The sequence below is a fragment of the Cataglyphis hispanica genome, chromosome 5 (assembly GCF_021464435.1).
Source record: "Cataglyphis hispanica isolate Lineage 1 chromosome 5, ULB_Chis1_1.0, whole genome shotgun sequence".
Classification (NCBI taxonomy): Eukaryota; Metazoa; Arthropoda; class Insecta; order Hymenoptera; family Formicidae; genus Cataglyphis; species Cataglyphis hispanica.
In genome coordinates this window covers 10,902,226-10,929,318 of record NC_065958.1, presented here as the reverse complement: position 1 = coordinate 10,929,318, position 27,093 = coordinate 10,902,226, and the positions used below count along the sequence as shown (strand labels likewise).

General features: G+C 41.2%; 2 protein-coding genes across 12 annotated transcripts in view; one reads left to right on the top strand and one right to left on the bottom strand.

The window, feature by feature from the left end:
• Window positions 1–27,093, bottom strand: part of LOC126849903 (dexamethasone-induced Ras-related protein 1) — a 460,128-nt gene that overhangs the window by 163,260 nt on the left and 269,775 nt on the right. The window lies entirely within an intron of this gene.
• The window catches only part of LOC126849871 (myocardin-related transcription factor B), a 214,399-nt gene that overhangs the window by 175,476 nt on the left and 11,830 nt on the right, over window positions 1–27,093 (top strand). For 9 of the 10 annotated variants that reach the window (XM_050592189.1, XM_050592187.1, XM_050592195.1 and 6 more), the window contains one exon: window positions 26,457–26,522. In XM_050592189.1, the coding sequence (XP_050448146.1) occupies window positions 26,457–26,522 (66 nt within the window). Of the gene's footprint in view, window positions 1–4,478; window positions 5,130–11,571; window positions 12,024–26,456; window positions 26,523–27,093 lie in introns of those variants that run through there. The other variant, XM_050592194.1, reaches the window with a different exon arrangement.

Genomic DNA, 27,093 nt, shown 5'->3' with positions numbered 1-27,093 from the left:
GACGTGATCGTCTCTATGAATATTCAACGCGCCGCAATAATTTCGGAAACGATGACGTCCCACATGTAGGGTCCCCTTCGATAACGGTAAGAGAGGGGGGGGGGGCAATCTCCCAGAATCGCCGGACAGACGCGTGGCTCTCTATCCGCTGAACTGTCAATGGGACCTAAACGGAACGTGGGCGAAATGAGACGGTTATTTCGGCAACCGGGCCCCGAAAGACGGATTCTCGCCGCGTGGGCGCATCGCGTTAAGAACAACCGAGCAATTCCGAAATCGACTTTTCGACTTACAAAACATTAACCGAGTGGTGGGCGAAGTTGGGACTGGTCGCGAAAGATGGCAAGAAGGGGGGAAGGGGGAAGGGGGAGGGGGAGAGAGAGAGGCAAGGGGGGCTACGTGCGCCTCGCCAACACGTATCCCCGTGTCCGTGGTCCAGCCCTGTCTATCATTAGTCGAATCGGTCGCGTGGGCGATCGTTTCCGGTTGAATCACGGTCAAATGAAAGTTTTTGAGGTAGCAAAATATCCGTGAAGTTGCTTAATGATCGGAGCAATCGTTTTGAATTAACGAGCCATCATCGGCTATTATTTTTCTTCAGCAGAAAGCATAAATTAGGATTAATCATTTAGATAAGAGAAAAAATAATATAATCTTAAAATTAAAAAAAAACAAATTAGCTTCTAGACGATTGGAATAAGCTATTTATCTATTTGCGCACACATATGTACATGATACATGTAACGGAGAAATCGAAAATTAATTTTAAGGGGAAAAGAATAAAAGGAAGAGAGAATATTTTAATTCTCTTTTACAATTTAATTTTTAATAATCCAATTTTTCCAGTAATTATTCATAGAAAATTCAAAAGATAATACATTTTTTTTCATTTCATCATCACACAAAATATACATAGATACACATACACATCTCAAGATAATTATTTCGACATGATGACAGTTGGCAATTCTTCCAATACCCAAGAACCTTTCTCTCGATTATCCTCGTGATCGATTCTTTCTCTTACCGCGATTGCAAGTGCGTACTGATAATTAATGCAGAAACGAGGCGTATTCATCATTCAAGTATCCATCCTCTCATCATTTGCGCCACGACACGTTTAACCTTTTCTCTGCGGCGATCGCACTTGTCGGCAAACCGTTTGCATCGTTAACACGTGGAAACCGAATAAATACGCGACTTTTTCATTAACTTTCCGCTGAGACCTTGCTTACCACATACACATGCACGCAGTAAGAATCGATGCTTACAATGCTTTCTGCGGTGCGGAAGGGTGATTATATTAACCCTTAACGGTTTTTTTTTCCACAACGCGTTGCATCATGCAATTTATTCGGCATTCGGTTAAATATGATTTTTATAAAATTTTTAGTTGTGAAGAAGAGATGTAATACGATTATAATGAATCTAATGCATATCATTACTCTTATCTATTTTATTTCTCAGTTTATTTAACAAATTTTGCGTAATTGTGTGCCTGTCAGTGTTTTAAATTGCATATTTTTCGAAAAAAAAAAATTGTAATAATTATAAGCTATAAAAATATTTAACTCTTAAAAATTTATTCATGATTCAATGATTTATAAGTGAAAAATAATTAATTATTTCAATATAAAAAAATTATTTATATTTATTACAATATTAATAGTGTTTGACAGAACGTCCATCTTTAAAATATCCAAGCAGATAGTCTTACAATAGACACCTTTCTTTTTTCGAGGTCGATATTTCGCGCTTCGAGCAGCTGATCGTTTATGATTCCATCCGGCTTCCACGGAAATTTCGACTTCCTCGTGGGCCCGGTCGTTCCGTGATCAGGCAATCGCGTCACGTGCCATGTACTCCTCGCTTTTGTACCTTTTTTTACCTTCGGCGAACGAAAAATTACGCCGTGAACGACGTCGTGCTTGACGCGGTGAGTTTCCGCGACTCTCGACGATATTTACGAGTCTCGTTTATGCTTTTAAAGCACCTGAAGCCCTTGCTTCCGGTTAAAAACTGTAGTAAGAGGTACTATTTATATGACCATTAACGTACAATCTTCGTTTACGTTTCTATAAATACTGCGGCAACCAACGGCGCGATGCAGTAGACTCGTTTCGTCATCACTCGTCGCCGCGGCGACTCTCGTAAAATCCTCCTGACAGTAAAATCTGGCTCTTGTCTCGATCAGCGTCTTTTTATCCGCTCTCCCGCTCGTGTCGTCGCGGGAAAGTCCACAATGTCGCAAACGACTTAAAATTCCACCGGTACGGTTTTAATTCCGTTATTCCGCGCCAATCAAGCGAAGACGGAGATCATGATGAGCTTCACTTGTCTTCATGCAAGCAAGGCCCAATCAGTGAAATCCTTAACGAAAATATTGTATGTCTGCTTGATGAGAGAGATATTTAATATTTTCTTCGTTTTAATATAAAAGGAAGAAATTAAATGAAAATTTAAGAATACACGCGGAATTATTTTCAAGAAACTTCTCTTTTTTTAGAGATTTTTTGAAATAAATAAAAAATTTTATACAAAAATAATTTCATAAAGAAAAATACAGATTAAATTTTCTCATTTTTTTAAAAACAAATTAATGACAAAAAATATTTAGCATAAAATGTGATATTATTCGAGACATCTGAAAGGAACATCTCGAGTTCCATTTTATTTTGAGAAACGCGAGAATATGTTCTGAAGGGTTTGTTCAAATGAGACATGAATTCCGTACCGCTGCAGCATCCTGCTCAGCTCGCAGCGAGTCTGAGAGCGGCAGTCATCTCGCGTACGAATGACTAAAGGGGCGCGTGCCCGACCGGTTCCCTTTAACTCGCCTCTTCCACGAAATGTTCCCCGTGACCATTTAGTTCCGCGTCCCCCGGATTGCGTCATCGAAACTATAAAAGAATTATTTCGGAACAAATTGCTCGGCGTCGTCGCACTTGTCAACTCGCGCTTTACAACCGGCCAGGGTCTGGCACGCTGCGGGGCGCGCAACATTAATCGCTGCAACATATATATACATATATACATCTCTCTCTCTCTTTCTCTTTCTCATCGCGCTAGTATCTAACGTACCTTATCTAGCAGTTGTATCTCGCTATCTTGTATACCGTTAACTCTCTTGCTCTTAACGCTGTTAACGCCCACGTCCCGCCGTGCATTTCCTTCGGCTTTCGCGTACCGGCGCGTTTCCTGGCTGCTGTTCGCCAGCATGATTGCATCTCTCTGTATTCGTTTTTGGAAGATTTTTACAGGAAAATGTTAAAATCAAATTTTTTTTGTTTTTGAAGATATATATTTCTCCATCTCTTATATACATAAAATATAGTATACGATTAATATTATATTATAAATTTAATATTAATATTAAAGTAAATAAAGTATATAATATAAATTTTATAATCATGTAATATTATGTATAAATTAATATATTAAATATAAAATCTTAAATATAAAATATATAATATATTAAATATAAATAAGTATAAAGGAAGATTGCGCCTTTGTAAAAAAAAAAAATCACAATTGTATTAAGGAAATATTCTCATAAGAATATTTCAGGAATACTGAGTGGCTTCATAAAAAATGAATCATTATAAAGAATGACGAAGAATGTACATTTATAATGCAATTATATTATTGAATGAGTGCAAATTTTTAAAATTTCTAACAATAACTCTCGATAATCGGCTTGAATATCTCGAATGTATTAAAAGTCCATAATTTGCATGATCGAAAGTGTGTATATTGATCCGCCTATATGCGGTTACGAATAATCTCTGAATAAAAATCAGTGATTATATTCATCGCGATGCAGCCACGTTATCAATCGTGCGTAGAGTAGACCAAGCTGACTCGGGGCACGCGCCCGACAGGGTCGTAGGCCGCCCTACCTCCTTACCTCGGGTCTCCCTGCGCCCTTGGGATCCCCTCCCCCTCTACCCCACCTCACCGTATTTTCCCGCATCAAGTAACATCGCGAGAGAGAAAGAGAGCGAGGAGAGAAAGAGGAGACCGAGGGAGATAGCCCTACTCTCGCTGGAAGCGGGGCCCGCGGACCCAGTCCTCCCACTCGGCTCTCCCACCCCCTTTTTCTCAACGCTTTCCTGTTCCCACTCTCACGTACGATTCCACCACCTCTGGCCCCGCGATCGACGGCAGTTCCCCTCGGCCCGCCTATGCCCCGCTACACAATCCCTATGCGCGAGATGCGAGACGGCACAGGCCGACTTGTATTTGCGGCCTCTTTTTCCCTCTCACTCGCACACACTTCCCTCGTCCCCCTTCTATTTCTCTTCGATCTGTCCTCGCGCTCCTTATTCTTCGCTATCCCTGTCGCGCCACTCTGCCACTGGTCGGTCTGCGCTCTTGCTCCGCGGAGTGTGCGGTCCTACCTCCTGCAGGGGACTGTGTCACGTGGCCCCCAGGCCGCAACGGCACGCAGCACGGGCTGTGCTCTCGTGAGCCGCGCACACGACACCAGTCAGAGACGAACCGAGAGACCGGACCGACAGATTGCACTCTTTCTCCCAGGAAGCGCGTGTGGTGCTTTCTTCTCCCTCCCTCTATTTTCGATTCTTTCTCTCTCTTTCCTTTTTTTTTTTCCTCGCACTCTTTCCCCGCACACTACGCTCACTCTTCTCTTCTTCCCTTTCTGTTCCTTTTGTTCCGGTGAACGCACGCGCGATACGTCCCGCGTCTCGGAAGCTGCGCTGCACCCCCGCAGTTGCTTATATCAGCTACGTGTAATCCATCAGTGTTGTGTGTTTTTGACAAGGACCGACGGATCGGTCAGCCGGTGGCATATTTCGTGGTTCACCGACTCAGGTGGTGCCGGAGGGGAGGAAATCACGCGAACCAATCGTGCAAAGTGCGATACACACGTCGTGTTCGTTCCCCCATCATGTCGAGATGGAAACGACCTTAACTAGTGTGACTTGGTTGTGCCGATATTCCACTGTGTATCGTCGTCGCCGTCGTTGTTGTGAATTGTGCGGATCGGTGTTGTGTGTCAGCGTGTCATCGACGACGCGATCGCCGAGACGCAGAGAGAGTTAGAGGCCGCCGTGGCTCTCGTTAGAACGACCGACGCTCCGACTGGCCTTCACGGATGAAAATGAATGGTGTGCATTCTGCTTCTCTATACGAGACCGATCGATGCGAGATCGATCGTCGTCGTCGGCTCGTGCCTCTGTGAACGCGTCGCGCTCGGATGTTAACGCGTTGAAGATGTCGGATAGAGTTGATGGAGATCAACGATCGCGCCGATAGCAACATTAAAATCTATCGCGATATTTCGTGTTGCGCTAATGACATTCGTCGATATTCCTATAATTATTAAAAAATGCATTCGACATATAATTATTTAAAAAATTATTAAAAATAATTATTAAAGTAAATATAAAAAATAATTATTAAAAATAATTAAAAAAACATTTGACACGTAATGATTATAATATAATAAATTGATACTAATTTCATACATCGTATTTCATATACAATCAAGAGATGCATAAATCGTGTTGATTTACCGCTGTTGTTGACGCAAACGTCAACATTGATTACAAACGATGTTTGTAAATAATTAACGAATACGACTACCAGTATCGTTAACACAACAGAGAATATCGCAAACATATTCCGCTTGTAATGAATGAGAAAAAAAAACGGTGTTTTGGCAGCTCACGAGGTTCAAATCAAACGTGACGCTGTGCCTCGCGAGCACGCAATTCCTTGAAAATCAAGCTTGCCAAGATCGTGACAGCTTCGATCTTTGTGACGATGACAGCAGTGACAACGTACCGTCGGATGTCAGACATTAGGTGTGCTAATTGCGTTTGAATGATGGGGGACGACAGAGGTCTCTCGCTAGCACTGCTAGATCGATTTTTATCGAGGTATGCCGTAATTTCAATCAGGATAAATTGTTATCGCGACGTCGCGTGATAAAAAATCGGGGATAAACGTGATAATGAAACCTAACGCTGAAAACGCGTGTTTACAACCGACGAATATTTTTACGTCGTCGACTCTTGGTCGTGATACGCGAAAAGTGCCTGCGATAAAAAGCGCGTATTAAAACCTAAACCCTCACATCCGCGTTTTAAACTCGTTAAAAGAAGCGCATACTTGTCACATCTTGGCGGTCAACATACGAGACAGATAAAATCCGGCCATGATGTAGGTTCCAAGAAACTCGGATTCGCGCCTCCGCGAATCAACGTAGGACTAATGGATCGCGATAATTACACGGTGTCCATTTCGGAGCGACGACGTGTCATTTTTCTCTTTCTCTCCTTCGATAGGCATCACAATCTGACTGGAAATATGGCGCGCGCTTAATGAAGCGATTCCTATCGGCACCAGTTGAATCTGATAATTAAATCAAGCGCCGGGGCCAGTCGTATATTAATTGAATCGCGATTCCTCGAATTCGATCTGCCTCGTTTCGCAAACATGTCCGGCAGACCCGGAGCTCGTTCGCGACGGCTCATGACGCTCTTCTACGCTGTAAGATCGCAGATTACGGTCGATTCAGTCATTCGGACCTTTTCTTACGCTCTCGATCCTTCCTTGAGCGGGATTCATCTTTCGATCTGCATCGAAACGTATTAACGGGCTTGTTCGGATAATAGACGGATTCAATAGTCCCCGCGATCATGTGTTTCTTCATTTGGTAAATTAATAATCGAGATGAGATCAATTGTGTCAATTGTGTTGAAAATTGTCAATGTCATCTGAGAAAGCGAGATATCCGGAAGAAAAGCTAGAAGGTGAAATATTTTTATTTGCAAAGCGTTAGATTGATTATACATATTTTTTTCCATAGATTATATTAAAGATTAAAATGTTGAAACGATTAAAAGATATTATCTGATATTATTTTTTGAATATTTGAATGAATTTTGGACATTTTTATCGTTGATATCTTGTTTTATTATTTGCAACATCAACGTGGACGTTGAATAGATAACAGGATATTCATCAGAATGTTGGAAGTCGCTAATCAAACTCTATTTTTTGATAATACTTTGTAATGTAGTATATAAAGTGAATGTTAAATATTGTGAATGTTTACTCTTTTCATATTTACAAAAGTTTTTATTATTGTTTGTCAGAGGTGCTTGAGTATTCAGGAAATTATTGATACATATAAAAGATTTAAATACATTTACACATAGTTGATTAATTTGACGAAAAGGAGGATTTCAAAATGTGTTTTTTTATTTTATAAGATTTTATTAATCATATTTTTAATAATATAATTCTAGTTCTTTATCAGAAGAAATCTCTCTCTCTCTCTCTCTCCGTGGCCTTATTTTAGTTTTATAAGATATGACATGCTTATTTTTATTGCGCAAGTTTTGAAAGAAAAAGAAAAGATAAACATATCGAGAAAGAGAGAGAGAAAGAGAATGTCTCGTAAACATAATCGTAAACATAAACCGAGCTAAATTCCTATATCGATGTCTCTTAATTAATTCGGAGCATTACATCGTTTATCGGAAAATGTCCCAAGGTATTAATCGCCAATTAACGTTCTGTCGTAAAAAGATATTATGGCCGCGGCTGCGCGTTATCGATATAAAGTCGACGTCAAGAGCCGACAGTTAAAGTATCACAAATCGTGATTCGGCTTCGCCGATACTCGAATTCGTCGCGGGAATAAATTCGCGTGTGAGTGGGGCCTCTATACATCGGAGGAACATGAAGATCGGCACGACGAGATAAGAATCGGCTTGGTACTCCGGGGGCTGATGGGACCGTGACGAAAAGACTCTTTAAAAATGCGTGTCGAGGACGCCGCCTTCGTGGGAGGGGTCCCGACTATTCCTTACCGGTGCAGGGGGTCCGTTTCCCGATTTCTCTTTCGCAACCCTTCTGCATGGGGGCCGTAACGAACGCATACCGCGGCCGCTTGTTTATCGAAAAGCGCTCGAGAGTCTGTCATACAATAAAAACGTCCCGTAAATTAACGCCCGGTGACTGTCACGTCAGCCGAGAGTCGCCTTCGTTTTGCGGTCGAAAGTTTTGCGCGCGAGTAGCGCTAAAGAAGAGCTTGATAATTTAACACTCCTTCGCTGCGATGTATCTTTTCAATTTGGAATAGAAATAACAGTTTGATATTTATTAATTTTTTAAATTCTAATTACATATTCTTTTATTATCAATTTATTTTTAGTTTCTGCATTTTATTCTTTTACTTGTTTTATTAATATTGTATAATATTACTATTTATTTTACTTTTTCTTTATACCTAAAATTTTTATTTTTTATATCAATTTATTTTTAATTTTTATTTTTTACGAATAATAAATTTCTTGATATTATTAAATGCGTAGCATAACAATGTATTAGTTTCTCTCTCTCTCTCTCTCTCTCTCTCTCTCTTTCGCTAAATATCCGATTAAATATTCGGCGGTATAAAAATAAAAAAGAATAGAGCGCACGGGGTTAAACGAGGTTCGCCGCGGCAGATACTCACCTCATCTAGATCTGCCGCGTTAATTTCGTAACTTGATACATCATTAAAATAACAAACGGCGCTATTAACCTGGCCACGGTTAATTAGGGGAGGCGTAAATAAATGGCAGAAAAGTTCCGCGAATTAATCAATGCTCGATCGCGCGCGACGGCGATTGCGCTTCTTCCGCTTCTTCCTCGTTCCTCTCTTCCTCGTACCTTCTTCGTCCGTTAATAACCATAAGCGCAATAAGTAGGTTGAAAATGGAGATGAAATAATTTTGTGGACCGACCCGCGACGAGTGCAATATTAACGAACGGCCGGCGGCGGAACGAGTGCATTATAATAGTAATTACGCTAATTACACGGCGTGTAACTACTCGACTAAAGTAAAGATAGCTCGATAAACTTGATTGTAATGGCACAATTCCATTGTAGGACGAGTTAATTCGACGACAATGTATTACGTACACGTAATTTCAGTATTTATGTGTAACGAAGAGTGTAAAAATATGATTTTTTTAGTGAGATGTCCTGTCACTATAGCCGACTGCGAAAAGTATTAATTTGTAACGTAAAAAAAAATTGAAAAAAAAAACATTCAATAAAAAGAAATAATTTTATTCGATTTTATTCAATTTTCTTTAGATTAAATAATTTTTCCAGTTAAAACTGGATATTATTATTATTTTTTCTTGTATATATATATATATCGAAAAACATGACACATGGAGAATTGGCTCCACGCGAATGACCTTCTCGTCGAATATCCAAATTTTTATAAGCGCCCATTCGAATTAATTGCCAGTGCCGTAATTAAGAAGATTTTTTTACATAACGATCGAATAGCAGGAGAGTAACGGTGCACATATACGCGCGTAGGCGGTTATTTAGTACGTGGACAGTGCGGAGCCGTCTTTAATAATTTCGGTGTTAATTAAATGCCGATGCGTGGGTGCCGGTGGGATCACGAGGCGAGAGACTCCGCGCACAGGAGGATTCGAATTCATTTTGTCAACTTTCACTGCGGCATCACCGCTCTTCTCCGCGAGCGCGTCTTTATAACTCCCTCCGTTATGCTAGTTATTAAACGCTGAAGCCGGTCGCGCGCATCCGGTGGCAAATTGAGTTTCACCTCTCGAGCATCAAATAAACCGCGATAATCGCTTAATAATATTTCTCGCACCGGCGTCCGATATCAATTTGTTGATCGGGAATATTATACGAAGCTCGAAAATTCGTTATTATTTGCTCGTGGATTAAACCATCGCTGATCGATCGAGTACAGGTAAATCTTCGCGCTTCGTGATTTCGCTTATCGCGGCGCGACGCGGCATTTAAACCGGTAATAAACGGCCGAACGTTCGGTAAAAATATTCAAAAACTTTATTCACCGGCGATGAAATATTTTTTGTCTCGCTTTCACCTCTCTCGATTTTCCTGAATGAGGAGCCGTGCGGCGGCGGCGGCGGCGAACGCGCTCTCTGCCTCTCACGTTTTCGAAAGTTACGCGACTCTCGTTCGTTCGTCCGCTCGACTCCGCTCTCGGCTCCTTTTCACGTTGCCGGTAATTTTACCGTAATTTACGACTCCGGAATGAATCCCTTCGCCCACGCGCCGACCAAGGAGAGAACACGGGAATGAGTTCGCGGCGCGGTCGCGTCGCCTCGATTCTATTAATTCAGTACGATTAGTCCGTACGACTGCCCACGATTCTTCGCGCTAATTGCCCTGAGGTAATAGGGCTACCCTCATGAGGAGCTGGGGAATGGGGAGGAAGGGATTATCGAGGGGATTAATTAAATTGAATCGAGCTTAATTAGCCGTGGTCGCTCGTGACTCCTCGAGGTGCGAAAGGGCTCGCCTAAGATGACAGTCGGGATAAAAAGCTCGACGATGAATTGAATGTTTGATTACGAAGAAAAATACTTGGACATTATAAAGTATTTAGTTAAGAGTCGAACGGTATTTAGATAACAAAAAATCACAGATTTTTCTCTAAAGTTTTGTAAAAAAATTTTTGTGCCATTAGAATTGGATCAATTTTTTTTCGAAATTAACTCCCGACTTTGTATTATCCAATAGTAAAAAAAAGAGCGTATAAAAAATTTCTCTGATATATCTTCGTATATAATAATATCGATTAATAACATGATTATTATTCGTGCGTTAGCGAGTTTTTTTTAACTCGAGCGCTTATTCGCGCTCGTGTCACCACGAATGCAAATTTCTCTCAGCCGTGATTCATATAAATTATGAAAGGCGAGCATATAACTCTGCTCTCTTAGTACAAATAATCCAGAGAATTGACAAACGCTCCGCTGTCGTTCTTATTTTGCATGAGAATATCGCGTGCGCGCTATCCATACGTGGCACGAGTCAAGAGCTGTCCATTAAACGTTCGTTTAATGTCAGCGGAACTCGCCCGCATTATCATAATTCGTTTCCCCGAATCGCAATATCGAAGCGATATGCAAATGATTAGTGATCTAACTAATAAAAAATAAATATGCATGTCGCGCCACGTCAACGTTTGCGGTACTCGCGTCCAGCTTGTGACGCATTAATGAATCAAACGCAAAATAAGTTGTCGAGAGAGCATTGTATATTAAAATATTTCTCTCTCTCTCTCTCTCTCTCTCTCTCTCTCTCTCTCTCTCTCTCTCTTTTGTCGAGGAGAGAAATTCAAGTGCGAAATTCGGACGCGATGGCGTAAGAGATTCAGACAAGTTTATGAATGAAAGTGTTACGTCATGATGAACGATTATTTAATTACGGAATTAGTCAGGTATTAATTAAATCGTAGCATAAATATTAATTGTAACGCAGCAAGTGCGATGTTCCGAGGTGCAACGTCCACTTTCACAGAGGCTCGACCGACAGAAAGTATCGATCTCGCGGAAGCCAACGTACATTAGGAGGCATTGAATTAAAATTAAAGTGACATCTCGATATTTTTTTTTTTGGTGTAAAAAAGTTTACTAAAAATTATCTCATCGCGCTTTGTTAAATGCCTCGTAATGCTCACACGTAGAGTATCGTCGGCGAATGTGTCAATAGTTGTCATCGCACTCGATACTCAACGAATCGTCAATTTACAGGAACCGTTAAACGCAGGAGCATCGATCATCGTTCCGAGGGGTGGATCGAAAAAAATAATTGTTTCTCGTCGAAAGAATCGTCGTTCATTGACAATTCGCGAGATCAGCGATAAACGCGCGACGCGTGTAAAGGAAAAAGAAAATCAGTGCACATCTCTCGTGGGTGTTTGTGTGTGTGTGTGCGTCTCGTCTCGTTCTTCTTCTGGAGGAATATGTATTTCGCCGAAAATGTGAGACGAGAATGAATCCGAAATGAGTCGCGCGTGAAGGGTTAAAAAACGCAGTTAATACATATAATCCTCCGCGCGTGTGATAAGAATATAATTTATCGAGCCGTGCACACCACGTATAACACACCACCATGGTTACCTTGGACACCGAGCAGAAGCCCGAAAGGCAGCACTGCGGCCGACGTATGTGCGCCATTTGCCGACGCATCAAACGAGATAAAGGTAATGAACGACACGATTTTTATCTGCCACGTCACACGTCGCTTAACGCGTTATTCGCGCGTGCCCTGACATAATATAATAGGACCATCATTTTATTCTTTCTTATTTCTCTATCTCTCTCTTCTTTTACTCGCGTAATCACAAACAACTTTCGATTGAAAATAAGTGTGGACCAAAAGTCCGATCCTTCGATTACTTGAAAACGTTATCTGACGGGCTCGTTATCCGACGTCGATCCATTAATATCGGCAACTTCGACGGACAATTCGCCTCGTTTCGCGCGGAATTTTAAGAGCCGTTATTAAAAGCGTTTAATTATTTCTTTTTTTTTTCCCCCGTTGCCGTTGCGCAATAATTCATAGCGTGCGTTGCATAAAAACCAGCAGCGAGAATGAAACGCGTGACAGAACGTTTCGCGCTATTTATGTAATGAAGGGGGACCCCTTTCTCCTTTCGTTCCCCCTCCCCCCCCCTTCTCTCTCTTACCCTCTCGATCTTTGGTTATTACTTTCCGCGTGTGTTCACCTGTCACTGTACGCGGTATAATTACGGACGATGAATGCGTTTCATGAAATACACTCGACAAAAATATATCACGAGATTGAAATACGTTCAAAGAATCCATCAATAACCATATTAACATTCGATGATTCTTGTCAGACATCCTGCTGTATTTTTATATAACAATATTCTGTGCTATTTAAAATTAATAATATAATAATTATATTGTTAATTAAAAATATAATTGCATCAAAATTAATCAATTTCCATTATAGAGAGCTTTGTCATTGTTATTATTAGTACAGCATATGTTTAATTAAATTCACTGCAATTTCTCTCTCGCGCTGCAATATTTCGAAAAAAGAAATCAAAAGAAGAAGAGAGGATAGGATACTTAGGCGAGCCTATCGGCTTACACGCATTATAGAATTACGAATGTGTATCGACGCGATTCGAAACTGGTTCGTTCTCCTTCGTCGTGCCCCTCTACGTCACCGTCGTACGTCCTCGTTGTTTCATGCAAATCGCTCGTTAGTCGAAACACCTGAAATTCTCGTGTGGGACGCACATTGTCTCTCTCTCGGGCGCGGGCGCACGCATACGAGGCTCCATGGATTATTCATCCCCGTGGCGTATTCGTGTTAAGATGACAGACTGAGTGACGGACTTACGAAGAAGGGAGAAGCGAAGGAAGCGAAGGGAGGTACCCTTTTGCGCCTCGGGATAATGGCTGTCCGTCTTGTTCGATCTGTCAGCGCGAGGAAATCACGCGGAATAGCACAGGACACCGAACATTGAAAATTTATTTCTTCAGTTAATTATTTTCCTTTCGAGAGATAAATCAAATTTTATTTCCTAAACGAGATGAATTGATGATAGAAATTGATATCTTTTTTAGACATAATTTTTTAAATTTTTATACATTTTTATTTTAATATTTATTATAAATATTTATTATAAATATTATTTATTTTTATTTTAATATAATAATCTTCCAGTATTTATGTATAAGAGAATTTATATGAAAATTTAATAAATAAGTAAATATATATATTTATTTATTATTTATATTTATTTTTATATTGATTAAATATTATATGAAAAGATTATTAAATTTTATTAGATCATCACCCAATCGTTGAATCACTCGATCAATTGCAACAAGGTTGCCTGAAATCTCTCGCAGGTACTCGCGTTGAGGAAGGATCCCTTGAAGGCGTGAAAGGGCGCTTACGAAATTGCGCGGGCGCGTGTATGAATGGAGGAACGGCCGTCGCGGTTTCATTCATCCGCGACACGCAGCACGCACGGCAATCCGCGTAATCGTCATGGTGATCGAATAGGCGAACGGACATGTTCGATTTCACGAGCAACCTTGCTCGATGTATGCCTGGGCAGTTATGGCAGGCGTGACTAGGCCGGAGGTCCCGATTATGATAAAGCGCGTGGGGGCTCGCCCACGCTCGCCCTTCGCTCGTTCATTCATAAATTCAACTCTCACCGCGCGCTCGCGCGCACGTGCGCGTGTCTTTCGGTGGCTCTCGCGTTACACCTCGTTGCTCGATGAAGCGTGTCGTCCTCGCTTCTCAAGTAGGGTCGTTTCATCCGCTAGCTATACGAGATTCGCTCGTGATCCAGCTAAAAAAATAAAGGGACGTGTCGCAGACAGAATAGAGAGATGAATCTTGCTGAAACTTTCGCGTTGACAATTAACAAAAATTAGACGAATATATCAAAACAATTGACATTATGTATTAAAATTTAAATATTATTTTTTTCACGTGTTAAGTGTATTATATATATATATATATATATATATATATATATATATATATATATGCTGCGATTTATATCGACGATAAACAAATATTAATTCGCGTATCTGAAAATTTATATTTTGCTGCTTTCTCGCGATTCGCTTGATCTGATCGACTAGATGAGGCGTCATTTTGAGAAATGTTTTCCGAGATGAAGCAAGCGATCGGACCATATGGGTTCCTTTGTACATGGACCCCATGACGATATCGCATTTCCAAAGCGATCTCGGAATCGGCGTCCAATTATACGGTCTATTTCTAGAAGCTCGTCGTCGACGTATATACTAATTATTTTTTATCGTGTCGTGTCGTATCTTTGACGGACGAAGTAAGAAGCCAGATAATACAGAGATGCAGAAGAAGCGTCTGATACATACTCGAAGATCGCAACCCGGGATCTCTCTACAAGAGAAAGAGAGAGCAAACGGGAATGGGGTAGGGCGACGGTGTATCCCATACCGACAAATCCGCGAGGTATCGCAATCGAGTTTGCAGCGAGCGAGAGAGAGGGAGGAATGAGGGGAAAGCGACAGAATCATCGCGGAGATGAGCGAGAAGGAGAGAGCATGCCGAGAGCGATGGCGAGGAGGATGGCACGAATCGGAGAGAACAAGCGTGTTTGATATCGCGAGAAAAAGAGAAGGAGAGAGGCGGAGAAACAATTGGCATTCTGCACGCACGCCCGATCGAGGGACGAAGGGAGACGAGGGGGAAGGTGAAGGGTGGTAACGATGATGCAGTGGAGGAGGGGAGGTGCGGGGTACTCACGGTGGCATGCACCTGTGCATTGCCGCCATATACGATGCGGAGTTATGGCGTTTTTCTCCGCGTACGGCCCCGCCGTAACGATATGTGCGCTCGCGTACACGTATACGATCGTATCTCAAGCGGCGAAACCAACTCCATTTCTGGAACGATTCGCGTCCGTCCGTCCGTCCGTCCGTCCGTCCGTCCGTCCGTTCGTTCGTTCGTTCGTCCGCGAGCGCTGAACCTGTATGAGAGAGCGCGACTTTAGACCGCCCCGAGAGGTAAATTAATTGTCCGCGAAAAGCGTGTGCATAACCGCACGCACGTTCGCGTTGCATCGTGAAAAAAAAAAAAAAACTTAACTCAAACGATGTTAAGGAAGAGACGCACTTGTATTTATTAGACACGCTAGATGAGTGCCTCGCTTTCCGCGGAAACGAGGTCTCCGTCCTCTATCTTTCCCTATATCTCCGTCTCTTTTTCATCAACCACTTTTTCGTGGGAAATGACACGAAGATGAACGCGCTGTTCGATTCTTGTTAATATATTTTTAGTCCAAATAAATACGAGATATTAAAAATTTGTTAGGAATTCGTCATAAATAATATTGTAGAATAAATCTGATTTTTCAGAGATTTTGTGAATATCTAATCTGTAAATTGCAAAGCAATCTAAAATTAAAAAATTATTTATAACATCAGAAGAAAATATTTTTTTATTATTTTCATAAATTCGTGTGTGGCAATCTTTTCAATTCATTATGAAGGGAAATAATAAGAATAGACTTGACGTTGCTTTACCAGTCCATTAACATAAATTATAATGCCATTATTTATTGGGGTCAAACAAGCCCCACTATATTAATTGGCGATTAAATTTAATTACTGTTTTGAAAATTTAATGAAAATATGGAAAAGCAGTCGTCACGTATTAATTGAAGAAAATATCAAAACGGTATTTTTCACTTTCCCCTATATACTTCTATATATTTTTAAATATCTAGAAATTGACATCGATTGACAAAGAAACGATACGCTTATCAGAGGGCGACCATATGTTCGCTTCCGTGTTAGCCGAAAACCAGCCAGCCAGTCAGCCGGCGTGCTGACGAAGTGCCCGGGCAAAGTGTGTACCTACCTGGCGTGTGCCTCTTCTCTGTCGCGGCGTAAAGTTGGAGCGTAGTTGTGGGTGTAACCAGTTTCCCGTGGGCTTAGCTGTCAAGCCCACGTGGGCCGCCCACGCGGACCAGATATATTACTACGTCGTAAGAGAAAGAAGACGGCGCGCGAGCACGAGCGAAGGAGCCGCGAGGGGAAGTGGAGAAAGAGAGAGTAACTGACAAGAGAGAACCCTTCGGGAATGAGAGATGCGGCTTGCGACACAGGAAACAGTTTCACCTAGAGGGGCGAGCGAGAGCTCCAGCACGCAGCATCCAGCGACCAACGTGAAACTATAAGCGCGGACATGTGGGTGTGGATGCACGCGCATCGCCTTCTCGACAACTTCGACGAAAGGCTGCGTGGATGATGATTAGCAAAGGCAGGTTATCAAGAATACTGACGCACAATAGTGGCATTTTAGAATTTCTTCATTTTGAAAATTTTTCACATATTTTCCTCGAAGATGCGAACTGTCAAATCGTGACAGCGATTTTTGACATTATTATGAGTTAATTTTTAAAAATCTTTATATACATCCGGAGAGAGAAGCTCGCGCGATTATAAAATGAAAGCCTGATATTTTTCTCTTTATTACGTCCTCTAATATTCGCGACTTTGCACATATTTTCAGATGTAACACCCCGTTATTTATGGTTATCCCACCTTTTAAGGGATAATGACGATTGCGCGCGATTGACTCTCCCGATCGGGTCGGCATCGCGCGCGCGCGCGCGCGCGCGCGCTTGTTCCTGTAATAGACCTTGCGAAATCATTCGCGAGACAAAAAGCCGTGAGTGAGTGAGTTCGCGACGTGATACGAAGTAGCGCGCACGATTCATTTCTCGCGCAATTGCTAATTAATATACCCCGAGGCCGACTTTCGCCGTAAGAAGCCGCCGCGTCTGTCGCGTCCAGTCGGCGGCAGGTGTTTATCGCGCAAAAACACGTTGATTTACCGGCACGATAGTCGAAATGTACGACGGACGAACGATTTGAGAGACAATGCTAAGGCTTTCGAGCCGTCGTATTCGTATTGTCAGCCGGCTTACACGCGTAGTAATTACCGTTGACACAGGTATCGGAAATAGTCGTGCGATTTCTCCCGGGCTGTCTCTCCGACCGATTTATCACGGCAATCTAAATACGCAGTCACGTAATCGCGGAACTAACTTCTCGCCAACTCGCCGTAATATTCGAAGGTTTCTCGGTTACTCATATCCTAATGAAGAAATTGTCGTAATTTAAAAATACGAGAAAGAAACGTCGTTAAAATCCGTTAATAAACAGTATTTATTTTGTCTTATCGTCCCAGTGTCGTTTACGATCTCTCGAAAAAATACGCATCTCGGATACGCCTTGCGTATAACATTTAAATGTGCGATGAGAATCGTGGAAATATCGAGAGTAACGGTGAAGTTTTACAAGCTTTGAGTAAGATGTAAAGCGCCAGACGCCCATTCGGCACCTCGTATGTGCCGAAGACATTATCATCTCCAGTTGCTCGTGTTGCACGTCAAACGTCATCGCCGTCCTCTTTCGCAAAGAGCGAGACGAATTGTCAAAGGAAAGCACGATATCAAGAAAGGAGAATAAAAAGATGACAAAGACAGTGAAGGACTGAGAAATGGATTTCACTGGATGAGAGTGCACTCGTGCTGAGACTGTCCCAATCCGTAAAATATATCAGATTGTCACAATATTTAATTTATCTAAAGTGATGTGTGTATGTGTTGCTTCGATTTTAACGAGGTACCAAAATGGACTTTGCATCACTTTCACAAGACGACTTGTACAATATAATGCAAAATATTAATTTACATATATAATTTTTTCTTTCGTCCGATGCGACAAATTTTTACGGCGTCTAATTCGCTAAAAAAAAAAAAGAAGCAAAAATATGATCGAGAAAAGCGACCGTAGTCGTGGATGAAGCGGTGAAGGCAGGAAAAAAGGTCTTTGCGGGAAGAAACGGAAACGGGGAAAAAAAAGGGAAAAGAGAAGGAAACTTGCCTCGCCGATTGATATAGCGCTCCGATTTGCGTAATATACGCACTGTCGTAAAGCTTCCGGTGATTTATCCCGCTAAATAAATAGATTTCGGTGTTGTTAACCCCATTTTTATTGGTGGAATCCGCGCGCGCATGCCACACGCGTTCCTCATCCTGAGAGTCCTCCTCGCTTTGCGTACTCCGTCGTGCGTGCGTGCGTGCGTGCGTGCGTGCGTGCGTGCTTGCGTGCTTGCGTGCGTGTGGTGCAACGTTCCCCGTGCGTGGGTCGCGAGAAGGTGGAGCGCGAGAAGAAGCGCGTTCGCGCGCGCGATTAAAAATACTGGTTCCTCCTCGAGGAAAGAGAGGACGGGGAGGGGAGCGAGGAAAAATAGAGAGAGAGGGAATCGTGATATTTAAGAATTTCGGACAGAATTTACGAGCGCCAGACGGTCGACTCGATGTCTCCCTCCCTCTCTCTTTCTTTCTTTCTGTCCTTCTCGGAGCGGCATAGTAAATGGTACAGATGCCGACTGGACCGACTTCTCTCTAGCTGATTGACTCCAAATTCTTTCCACGCCCATCGCACGCGATGATCGTACGATCCGGAGACCTATATTGGCGTTAAATGCCGGGTACGAAGTCAAAGTATGATAAGTCAAAGAATCGTATAATCATCTCAGAACTAAAATTATATAGCAAATTGAATTTATTTTATATTTTAAGATATAATTCTAGGATAATTCTCAGCGATTTAATAAATATAAAATATATGTTAGACATAACAGCATAGAAAGAGAGAGAGAGAGAGAGAGAGAGAGAGAGAGAGAGAGAGAGGGAGAAAAAGACAGCAGATTTTGAAGAAAATTTATAGCGCGACACTTATTTAAAAAAAAAAATTATATTTTAAAATTTTATTATTATTACTTCTAATTGCAGGAATGAAAATATGTTGATATATCTTATATTTGTTAACGGAGGTCATACATTTGACTGCGTAAAATAGATGTTTAACAGCGACGATCAATAAAGATATTATTTACTCTAATCGATGCATTAGTGCGTATAAATTGATCGTAAAGTGCGCAGAAGATTCAAGATACGATACACGCTCGGTGCGCAAGGATCTCTCGTAAACCCAGGAGAAAAATGTAAATTCACGCTTCTCTATCGCTCCGAGGGGGACATTACGAAAGACAAGTGCGCACATCAATTAGAAGGCGTAGCCGATAGGCGGAGCGTGCTGAAGCCGTGTTAAGCTTACATAGAGCTCTATAATATACGCGGAGCGGGCGCGAGAGCGAGCTCTATAAGTCACTTATAAGTACGTGCGTGTCCGCGCTTGTGTGCGTATCGCACGATCGACGCATTAAACGACGTTCCTCCCGGCTACCGCGCGCGACGCCAAACGATCCATGGCCGCGTCCGGAACAGCTGGAGGAACATGTAGGCGCGCTGGCTCCGACATGAAAATGAAGTAAATCGCGTCGGGTATTCTCCAGCACACCGATAATTATCCTATTAGCGAATTAACTAGTAAGATGATTAATATGAAAGTTATACGCGCCTCTTATGCGCGTCGCGATCGAGAAGATACGCGAGTCTTCGCGCGTACGGATCGTATGTAATTTGCCGATGGCGGTGTGATTTTATATTTATTTTAGTTTGTTTATCGTACAGATTGCCAGATTTTAAAATAAATCAATATTATTATTTATTTTATTGAAATAATATTTGTCCCGGTGAACAAATATAATTGAATATGTTAATTAGAAATATAACAATTGAAATTAATTGATAAAAAATAATACATTATCATCTGCATTTTTCTCTATGTTTTGTTCATTTCTTTTCATTATTTTTTTTTTATTTGATATATTTTAATTTTTCTCTGTATTTAATTTGTAATTATTTTATGTATATTCTAATATTATATTGCTTATATATATTTTTTTATTTTTGTTTGAAGAAATATTTTGCATCTGTCATTATTATTTGTACGATTCTTAGAAGATTAGTTGAATCAAAAATACGAATACAAAAGCATTAATGTGATCTTTTGTAAGTTTACAACGTCTATGTATCCATACGCGAATAACGCACGGGAATGTCAATTAAATATAAATATGGGATAATGAGCGGAATATGAATTGTGACGAGAACGTCAAACGGACGCCATCGAGCATTCGTCACGACGATATTCACGATTGTAGTCCTTCGCAGTCCTTCCTCGCGCTTTGACGTAAATGCACTCTTCGTCCAATTATGCGTGGGGAAAACAATAGCGGGAAACGCGCCACTTTGAAAAATTCAAGTGGTTGCGCTCGATAAATTCATCGATCAATTTTAATTAGTATTCTCGCAACGACGAATCGGCCATCAATGTGTCAGCCAGTAAAAATTTAAACGAAATCTTACATTTGTCGATTTGTATGATTCGCATTGCGATGGAAAGATAAAAGTAAATCATCGAAGATTTTATTAGATCATACGCTGACGTTAATTTAGAAAATGACAATATGTTAAATTAAATTAAATTTCCCTGAACTCAGGCGCGTTTTTAGAAGACATTTTATGGTCCATGAGGGAATAACGGAAGATCAAAATAGTTTGCCAGAGAAATTACAATGTCTCCATCAAAAGTTTCGCAATCGTGTTGATAAAGTGGACTGTTATTTGGGGAATGGAATATTCCATGGGGCGGTCACCGGAGACGTGTGTTTACGCCGGAGATGTGTGTTTATGCCGCTCCATCTCCCGAAAATCACGTAGGCGTGGAGGAGCAGGAACGGGAGGGAGGGCTTTCAGTTTCTATTTCGAAAAAAAAAAAAGTCACATTTCGCCTTGTCTAAGAGGAAGACGCGAGGAAAAGAAATAGGGATCGCGCGCGAAGACATGAGTGGAATTAGAAGATCGAAGACCGTAAAGCGGTGGACAAGAGAGATAAGCGATTGCGTGAGGAGGAAGAGGACCGGGAGGATGGCAGGGAGGAGAGAAGAGAAGACGACAAGACAACTTCTCTCGCGATCTCCGGGCTCGCAGGCTTTATTTATACCCAAAGCTGCCGTATTATTGGATCACCCCCGCCTGACACGTAAACGTGTCTTATGCGGGCTTACGTAGTCCGCTTTTCTATTTCGTGAATGCCCGACTTCTATCCATCTACTCGGTGTCCCTGAAAACGCATGATTCTATCTGACGATTGTAATCTCTTGCTCTCTCCTAAAAATATATACGGCCCTTAGAATTTTTCCGAGTTACGGTCATTGGCATGCCCGTTGTGTGTGGATAATGAAATCTTTTGGAAAGTACCGTGTCTCGGTAAACGATAAATTTATCCGAGTGAGAGTTCAAAATTGCCATGACAATTCATGATTACCTAGCGTTTACGGCACCGTACGTACGCGTATTGCGAAAGCTTTCAGCATTCATAGACCTTTGCACCCAATATCGTCCGGAGGATAATTTCTATCTGCGCGTTACAAGAGTTGTCATCCTATTAAGATGCAATATCTTGCGGTCGCGGAGGTCTATCCAATAAGCGCGTCACAATTTACCGTATCCGAAGCATGACATATACCCCCGAATATTCATGGACGTGTTTCTACGTACGGTACGGTATCGATCTGATAATAATTCTCGCTTAGGCGCTGTAAATTGTTCTATTAACGCCGGAACGTAATATCTTCCGGCTACAGACAGGGTCTCCGGTAAATGCATCGCGATAAACGTAAGCGTCGCGTTTTATGCGCGTTTCTTGTGACACAATCTCGAGAGGCACGCGAAGAGGATGTCGATGAACAGATGGTGGAACGCGGCGGCAATTTGTCGAATTGGTTTAAGGATGAGGCCGAAAATTGGGGTCAAAACGGTAGCGTGCGGTAGAAACGAATTCACCAAGACTCTAATATTTATGGGATTGTGTCGAAGGAATCCAGTGTCTTCCGGAATTCTTTAACGTCGCGTTTAAGATTCCAGTCTCCGTTGATTTATTTGCCGATCGTCGTAAAGCAAGTGTCGTCGTAAGGAACGTGTTAGCGAGATGATCGTAAAGCCAGCGACAACTTTCGATGGCATTTATAGGTACATCGTAGATCTAAATAATCGAATATCGATTGCAGACGCAACTTGCGTGTGCACTTTGATAGCTTTATCTCTTTTGTCTCGACGAGAAAAAACTTTTATTGAGTCTTATTTCATTTTGCAAATCGATTGAGAAAAAGCAAAATTACATCCATTAACGATACTTATCACGAAACATAGATTTTATCCAATTTTCTACGATATCAGAGATAAGATTATTCCTATGATTATTAGCCACCCGTTAAATTAGCACGGCGATTCATAAGAGCGAAGCGAGAATCAAAGTGGCAAAGGCTGTATTCGAATGCGCCATTGAGGATAATCGCCTCTCAGGAATGCGCCACGCAAATTTGCATTCTACGGATGTCGCGAATATTTGCGGCGGCGCACATATGTGTGCTTCCCATATCTCTCCCCGCGGCCTTTAGAAATTTATAGCAATTAACACGAGCCAATGCGTGGGAGAGTCCGGTAATGAATTTAGTTCGAAATATACACACCTCGAGACATTCGCGTAACACGCAAAGCGCGCGCTCGCATAAGAACGAATATACGTCTCGCAGATCGATGAAATGCATATGCGCGTAAAGTGATAACCGTAATAACGTTGATACGATGTTACGCAGTTGTAAGTTTTATTGCAATCGTAAAAGACGTGATTTATCGTGTTGACTGTGTAAATATTTGGAAACACTGAAATATGATAGATGGCTCGGCCAATGTATCGCGATCGTGTTTATCACTTGCGTGTATTCTTACACGCAGCTCCACATAGATAATAACAGCTTAAATTGATGGAAATATTATAATAAAAAAAATAAATAAATAAATTTCAAAATATTATAAAAATCCTTAAATACCTCGAATAACGAAGTCTGTCTCATATATTTCACGAAAAAAAAAAAAAAATAGGAAACGAGATGGACTATATTATTATAATATTAATATTATTTATTTCAAAATATTTTACCGCTTTTCCGTTATATATTTTGTGATTATATTCAACTTTATTACTTTTAATATCTTTTACAATCTATTCGTAGATCGCGGAATATTTATTTTAGAGTGTACGAAAAATTTCAAATAAAATGTTTGCAATTTTTTCGCAGACACATTATTTAAATTTTCAGGCATATTGTTCTGAACTTTTAAAATAATGATTTTGATTAAGACAGATTGTCTGAAATTTCTTTCAGACATCCAGATCTAAAAATTCAGACAAAAATATGTCTGAATTTTCATTAATTTTCATAAGAAAAAAACAACATGTTGAAACCGAATTTTGCATATAATTTGGAGGATGCTCGACCCTGCGGGGTTAAGAAATTAGTCGTTGCAGAGAGGTTTTAGCGAGGCGAAACAACGCCGGAAGCTCCCGGAAATGCGAAACACGGTGGAAATTCCGCGTTAAGCGCGATCGAGCCACGCGTACCACGAAGTCGTAACCTGCCATGCCATCGGCATACACGGTACAACTATGCACGTGCGCAGCTATGCACGTGCGCACGAGAGGGCTCGAGAGGGAAGAAAAGAGAGAGAGAGAGAGAGAGAGCCTCTCGTGATGCGGCGTTTGGTCCAGCGTATCTCTCGGTAGCCAGCGCCGCTGCGGTCGTTAGCATCTATCTTCTCCGCGTCTGTTAGCCTCCCTCTGGTGCTTCCGCTCAGCTCTCTGTCCGTATCCTGCTTTGTTTCACTCGCCAGACAGAATTTTCAATCTGTTCGAATCCTCGTCTTTTGATTATACGTGGTCGGAAATTAAAATCAAAAATTGGAAAATGGAATAAAATTTGAAATTTCTCTCGATTTTCGAACTCGCAGAGAAATTCTGTCTAATTTTTTAAAAAATTTGACAGATGTTCAAAAATTTTTGGCTTGTTTATATTTCGACTTGAGCATATATATTTCAAGGTTTTATTTCATCAGATACTCTAATACATAACTCATAAAACGCGGTCATAATTGCAACAGAGGTAAAAATCGATTGGCCATAAAGAGTAGCGATATTATTGCGACATGTTGCTGAGCCTGCGTTGTCGTGTTATTAAGAGACTAGATGAAGTTGAGCCGGCAAACTTATCATCGGTTTCGTACAACCGAACGACCTAATTTAATTCGACAGCACGGAATCGCCAATTAGCGCGAATTATTACGATACTCGAGCGATAGTCGCAAAACACGCCGATTCGTAATCTCGCTCGAAGGGACGAATTATTATGACCGTAGATACAAGGTGCAAGCAAATGTTTCAGAGTCTTATCGACGCGCTTTAATCGCAGTTTTATCTCTTAACGAGCATTCCAGATCGGTATCCCCGTTATCGATTCTGGAAATCATACTTGGAACAAGCATGGCGTTGTATGCGCAATTGCGCATTTTGCATAGCTTGTACAAAGGAAGCATTGGCGTTTCATAGAGATGAAAATTTTAAATATTAAAAATACGCTTTAGAAAGCAAAAAAAAAAATTATGAAATGTTAAGAATAGATTTTAACGACCATGATGGCACCAACTAGCACGAAAAGAGCACAAAAAGACCGAATTCCGTGATAATTTCGTCTCTCTCGACACACACACGTTGCCTATGTGAGCGAGACGAAATATATGTTAGCTCCAATAGATTATATTCTGTCTCATATGCAGCATCGCGGACTCGTGTTATACGATTAATGCCAAAATACAATGTTGTCCAAAGCCTCAGCAATCACATTTTAATCTCGAAGCAGTTGTAATTAAATTCTTAACTGCAATTGTGCGACGAATTAAATGTGCTGACTTTTTAAGGAAGCATTTTTCCACCCATGTTTATAAAATTTGTTCAGAATTAAATTTCCTATAAAATCTCAAAATCTGGTGTTTCCAGAACGTTTAGGTCCTCCCTGTATACGCAATTGATATACAGAAATTTTACGTCGCAATATTATAAGCATTTTATAATTTTTGCCAAATATCGACGAGATCGTGACTGTTTTCAAAGACGTAGAAGATCGAGAGAGAATTGCCAATGTAACACGTTTGTTGACAAGTCGAGGGGAACCTGAATTCTGTTAATCCAGCAGCAGCAGCAGCACATAAAGTAGCGAATCTCACCGCGGATGAGCCATTATGCTCAAAGGCAGTACGCCAGGCATTTCGCCAGGATATTGGCCGCTTTGAATTCAGATTGCGCGGCCATGCGGCCTCCGTGTTTTCGTTCTTCCTCTTTCGCAGACAATTTATGCAATCTGGCCCGAGCGTTGTACGCGTATTTATAACCACCGGCCCTTTGTGTGTTAATTCTCTACTTGTGTGTTACTCGATCCTGCGCGGGGAAAAAGACCCGTGCATCTCTTCGACCTTTGATTCCCGGTGCGTTTTCGCGGCTCTTTGTATCCACATTTACAATTAGCGCAAATACAGATAATTAATTGAGGAATGTTAAGTTAAAAATATAATAGTTTGATTAGAAACTACTTTTCGTTTAAATATATGAGAGAAAAATTAATGTCATTACATAAAATAATAAAATATTTTTTATCAGAAAATAACACACATAATATATTTCATCTGTGTAAATTTTTCAGCTTCTTAACGATAAAGACCTAAAGACTTTTATTTTTGATACTCATAATTATGTTTATATATTGATTATATTATTGTTTAATATGTATTTTAATATATAATCTTCCTTCAATTACATCGACTTGTTAGAAAAATGTGAAAACATAAAGCCATCGTCGCTCTTTAAAAGGATCAGAAAGACGCGTACGGTATGCGTAAGGAAAGAGATCCAACAGGAAAAAAATCCACGCCGAGTTAGGGCGAATGATCGACTTTGATCTCCGTGATTTTTATAGAAGCATCTCTCGCGACGCGCGGCCTGATATTTTGCGGCTGTCGCGACTCTTCGGCGGAAATCCCGCAGAAATTGGAGCGGTGCCGTCGAGAGACGGGAGGATTTCGCGAACGGCCTGCCCCTCCCCCCTCTTCTCCCTCCTCCTCCCCTGCTTGTTGCCCGATGTCTCGCCCCGAGGTGCAATGCACTCGTTGAAATAAAAGTTCCACGAGGATGGAGGAGGCCGCTCTTTCGAATGGCCCCCTAATTTCTTCCCCATAACTAAGGAGACGCACTTTATGACGGGCGGCTCGCTTTTTCTGTTGCAGCGTTAAAGGTGAAGCTCATGCTGAGGCGACCCATCAATCAGCTGGTTGCGCAAGGCATCATGCCATGTAAGTGTTGATCCGTTTGTTTATTACGCCATTTATATTTTTTTTTTTTTTTTTCATTTTTAAATCTTCGCCGATATTGCGACGGTTGCGATCTGCGCAGCTGTTGTTGCGACCCGTTATTGGACCCGTCATTGCCGGCCGGTCTCCGCGTTCTTAAAAACATTTTCGTTCGGACAGATTGATGCATGTATGTCATTTATCGAGCCTTTATCGGGAATTATATACATATATAAAAAGTAAGGCCCTGATATATCTAGGACAATTGTAGATTGTGATAAATTGCTTCGCGACGATTAAAGAAATTGATAATTATTATCAATCGTTTTTTGTGAGTTTTGAGAAGTGAAACGAATTGGGTCTCTACCGAGTCAATTAATCTTGTAATAATTAAATCGATCTATCTCAGAAAAAAAAAAAGAACACAAGTTGACTTCTCTACAGAATAACAGCTGCAAGAATATTCTCGCTTCTTTATAACGCTTGCCTTTCCCCCAATAAGCGATTCGATCATTCTTTTTTATTATATCGTGGGCTCAACTAAATTCTCGTGGCATACGAGCAGCGGGCTAAA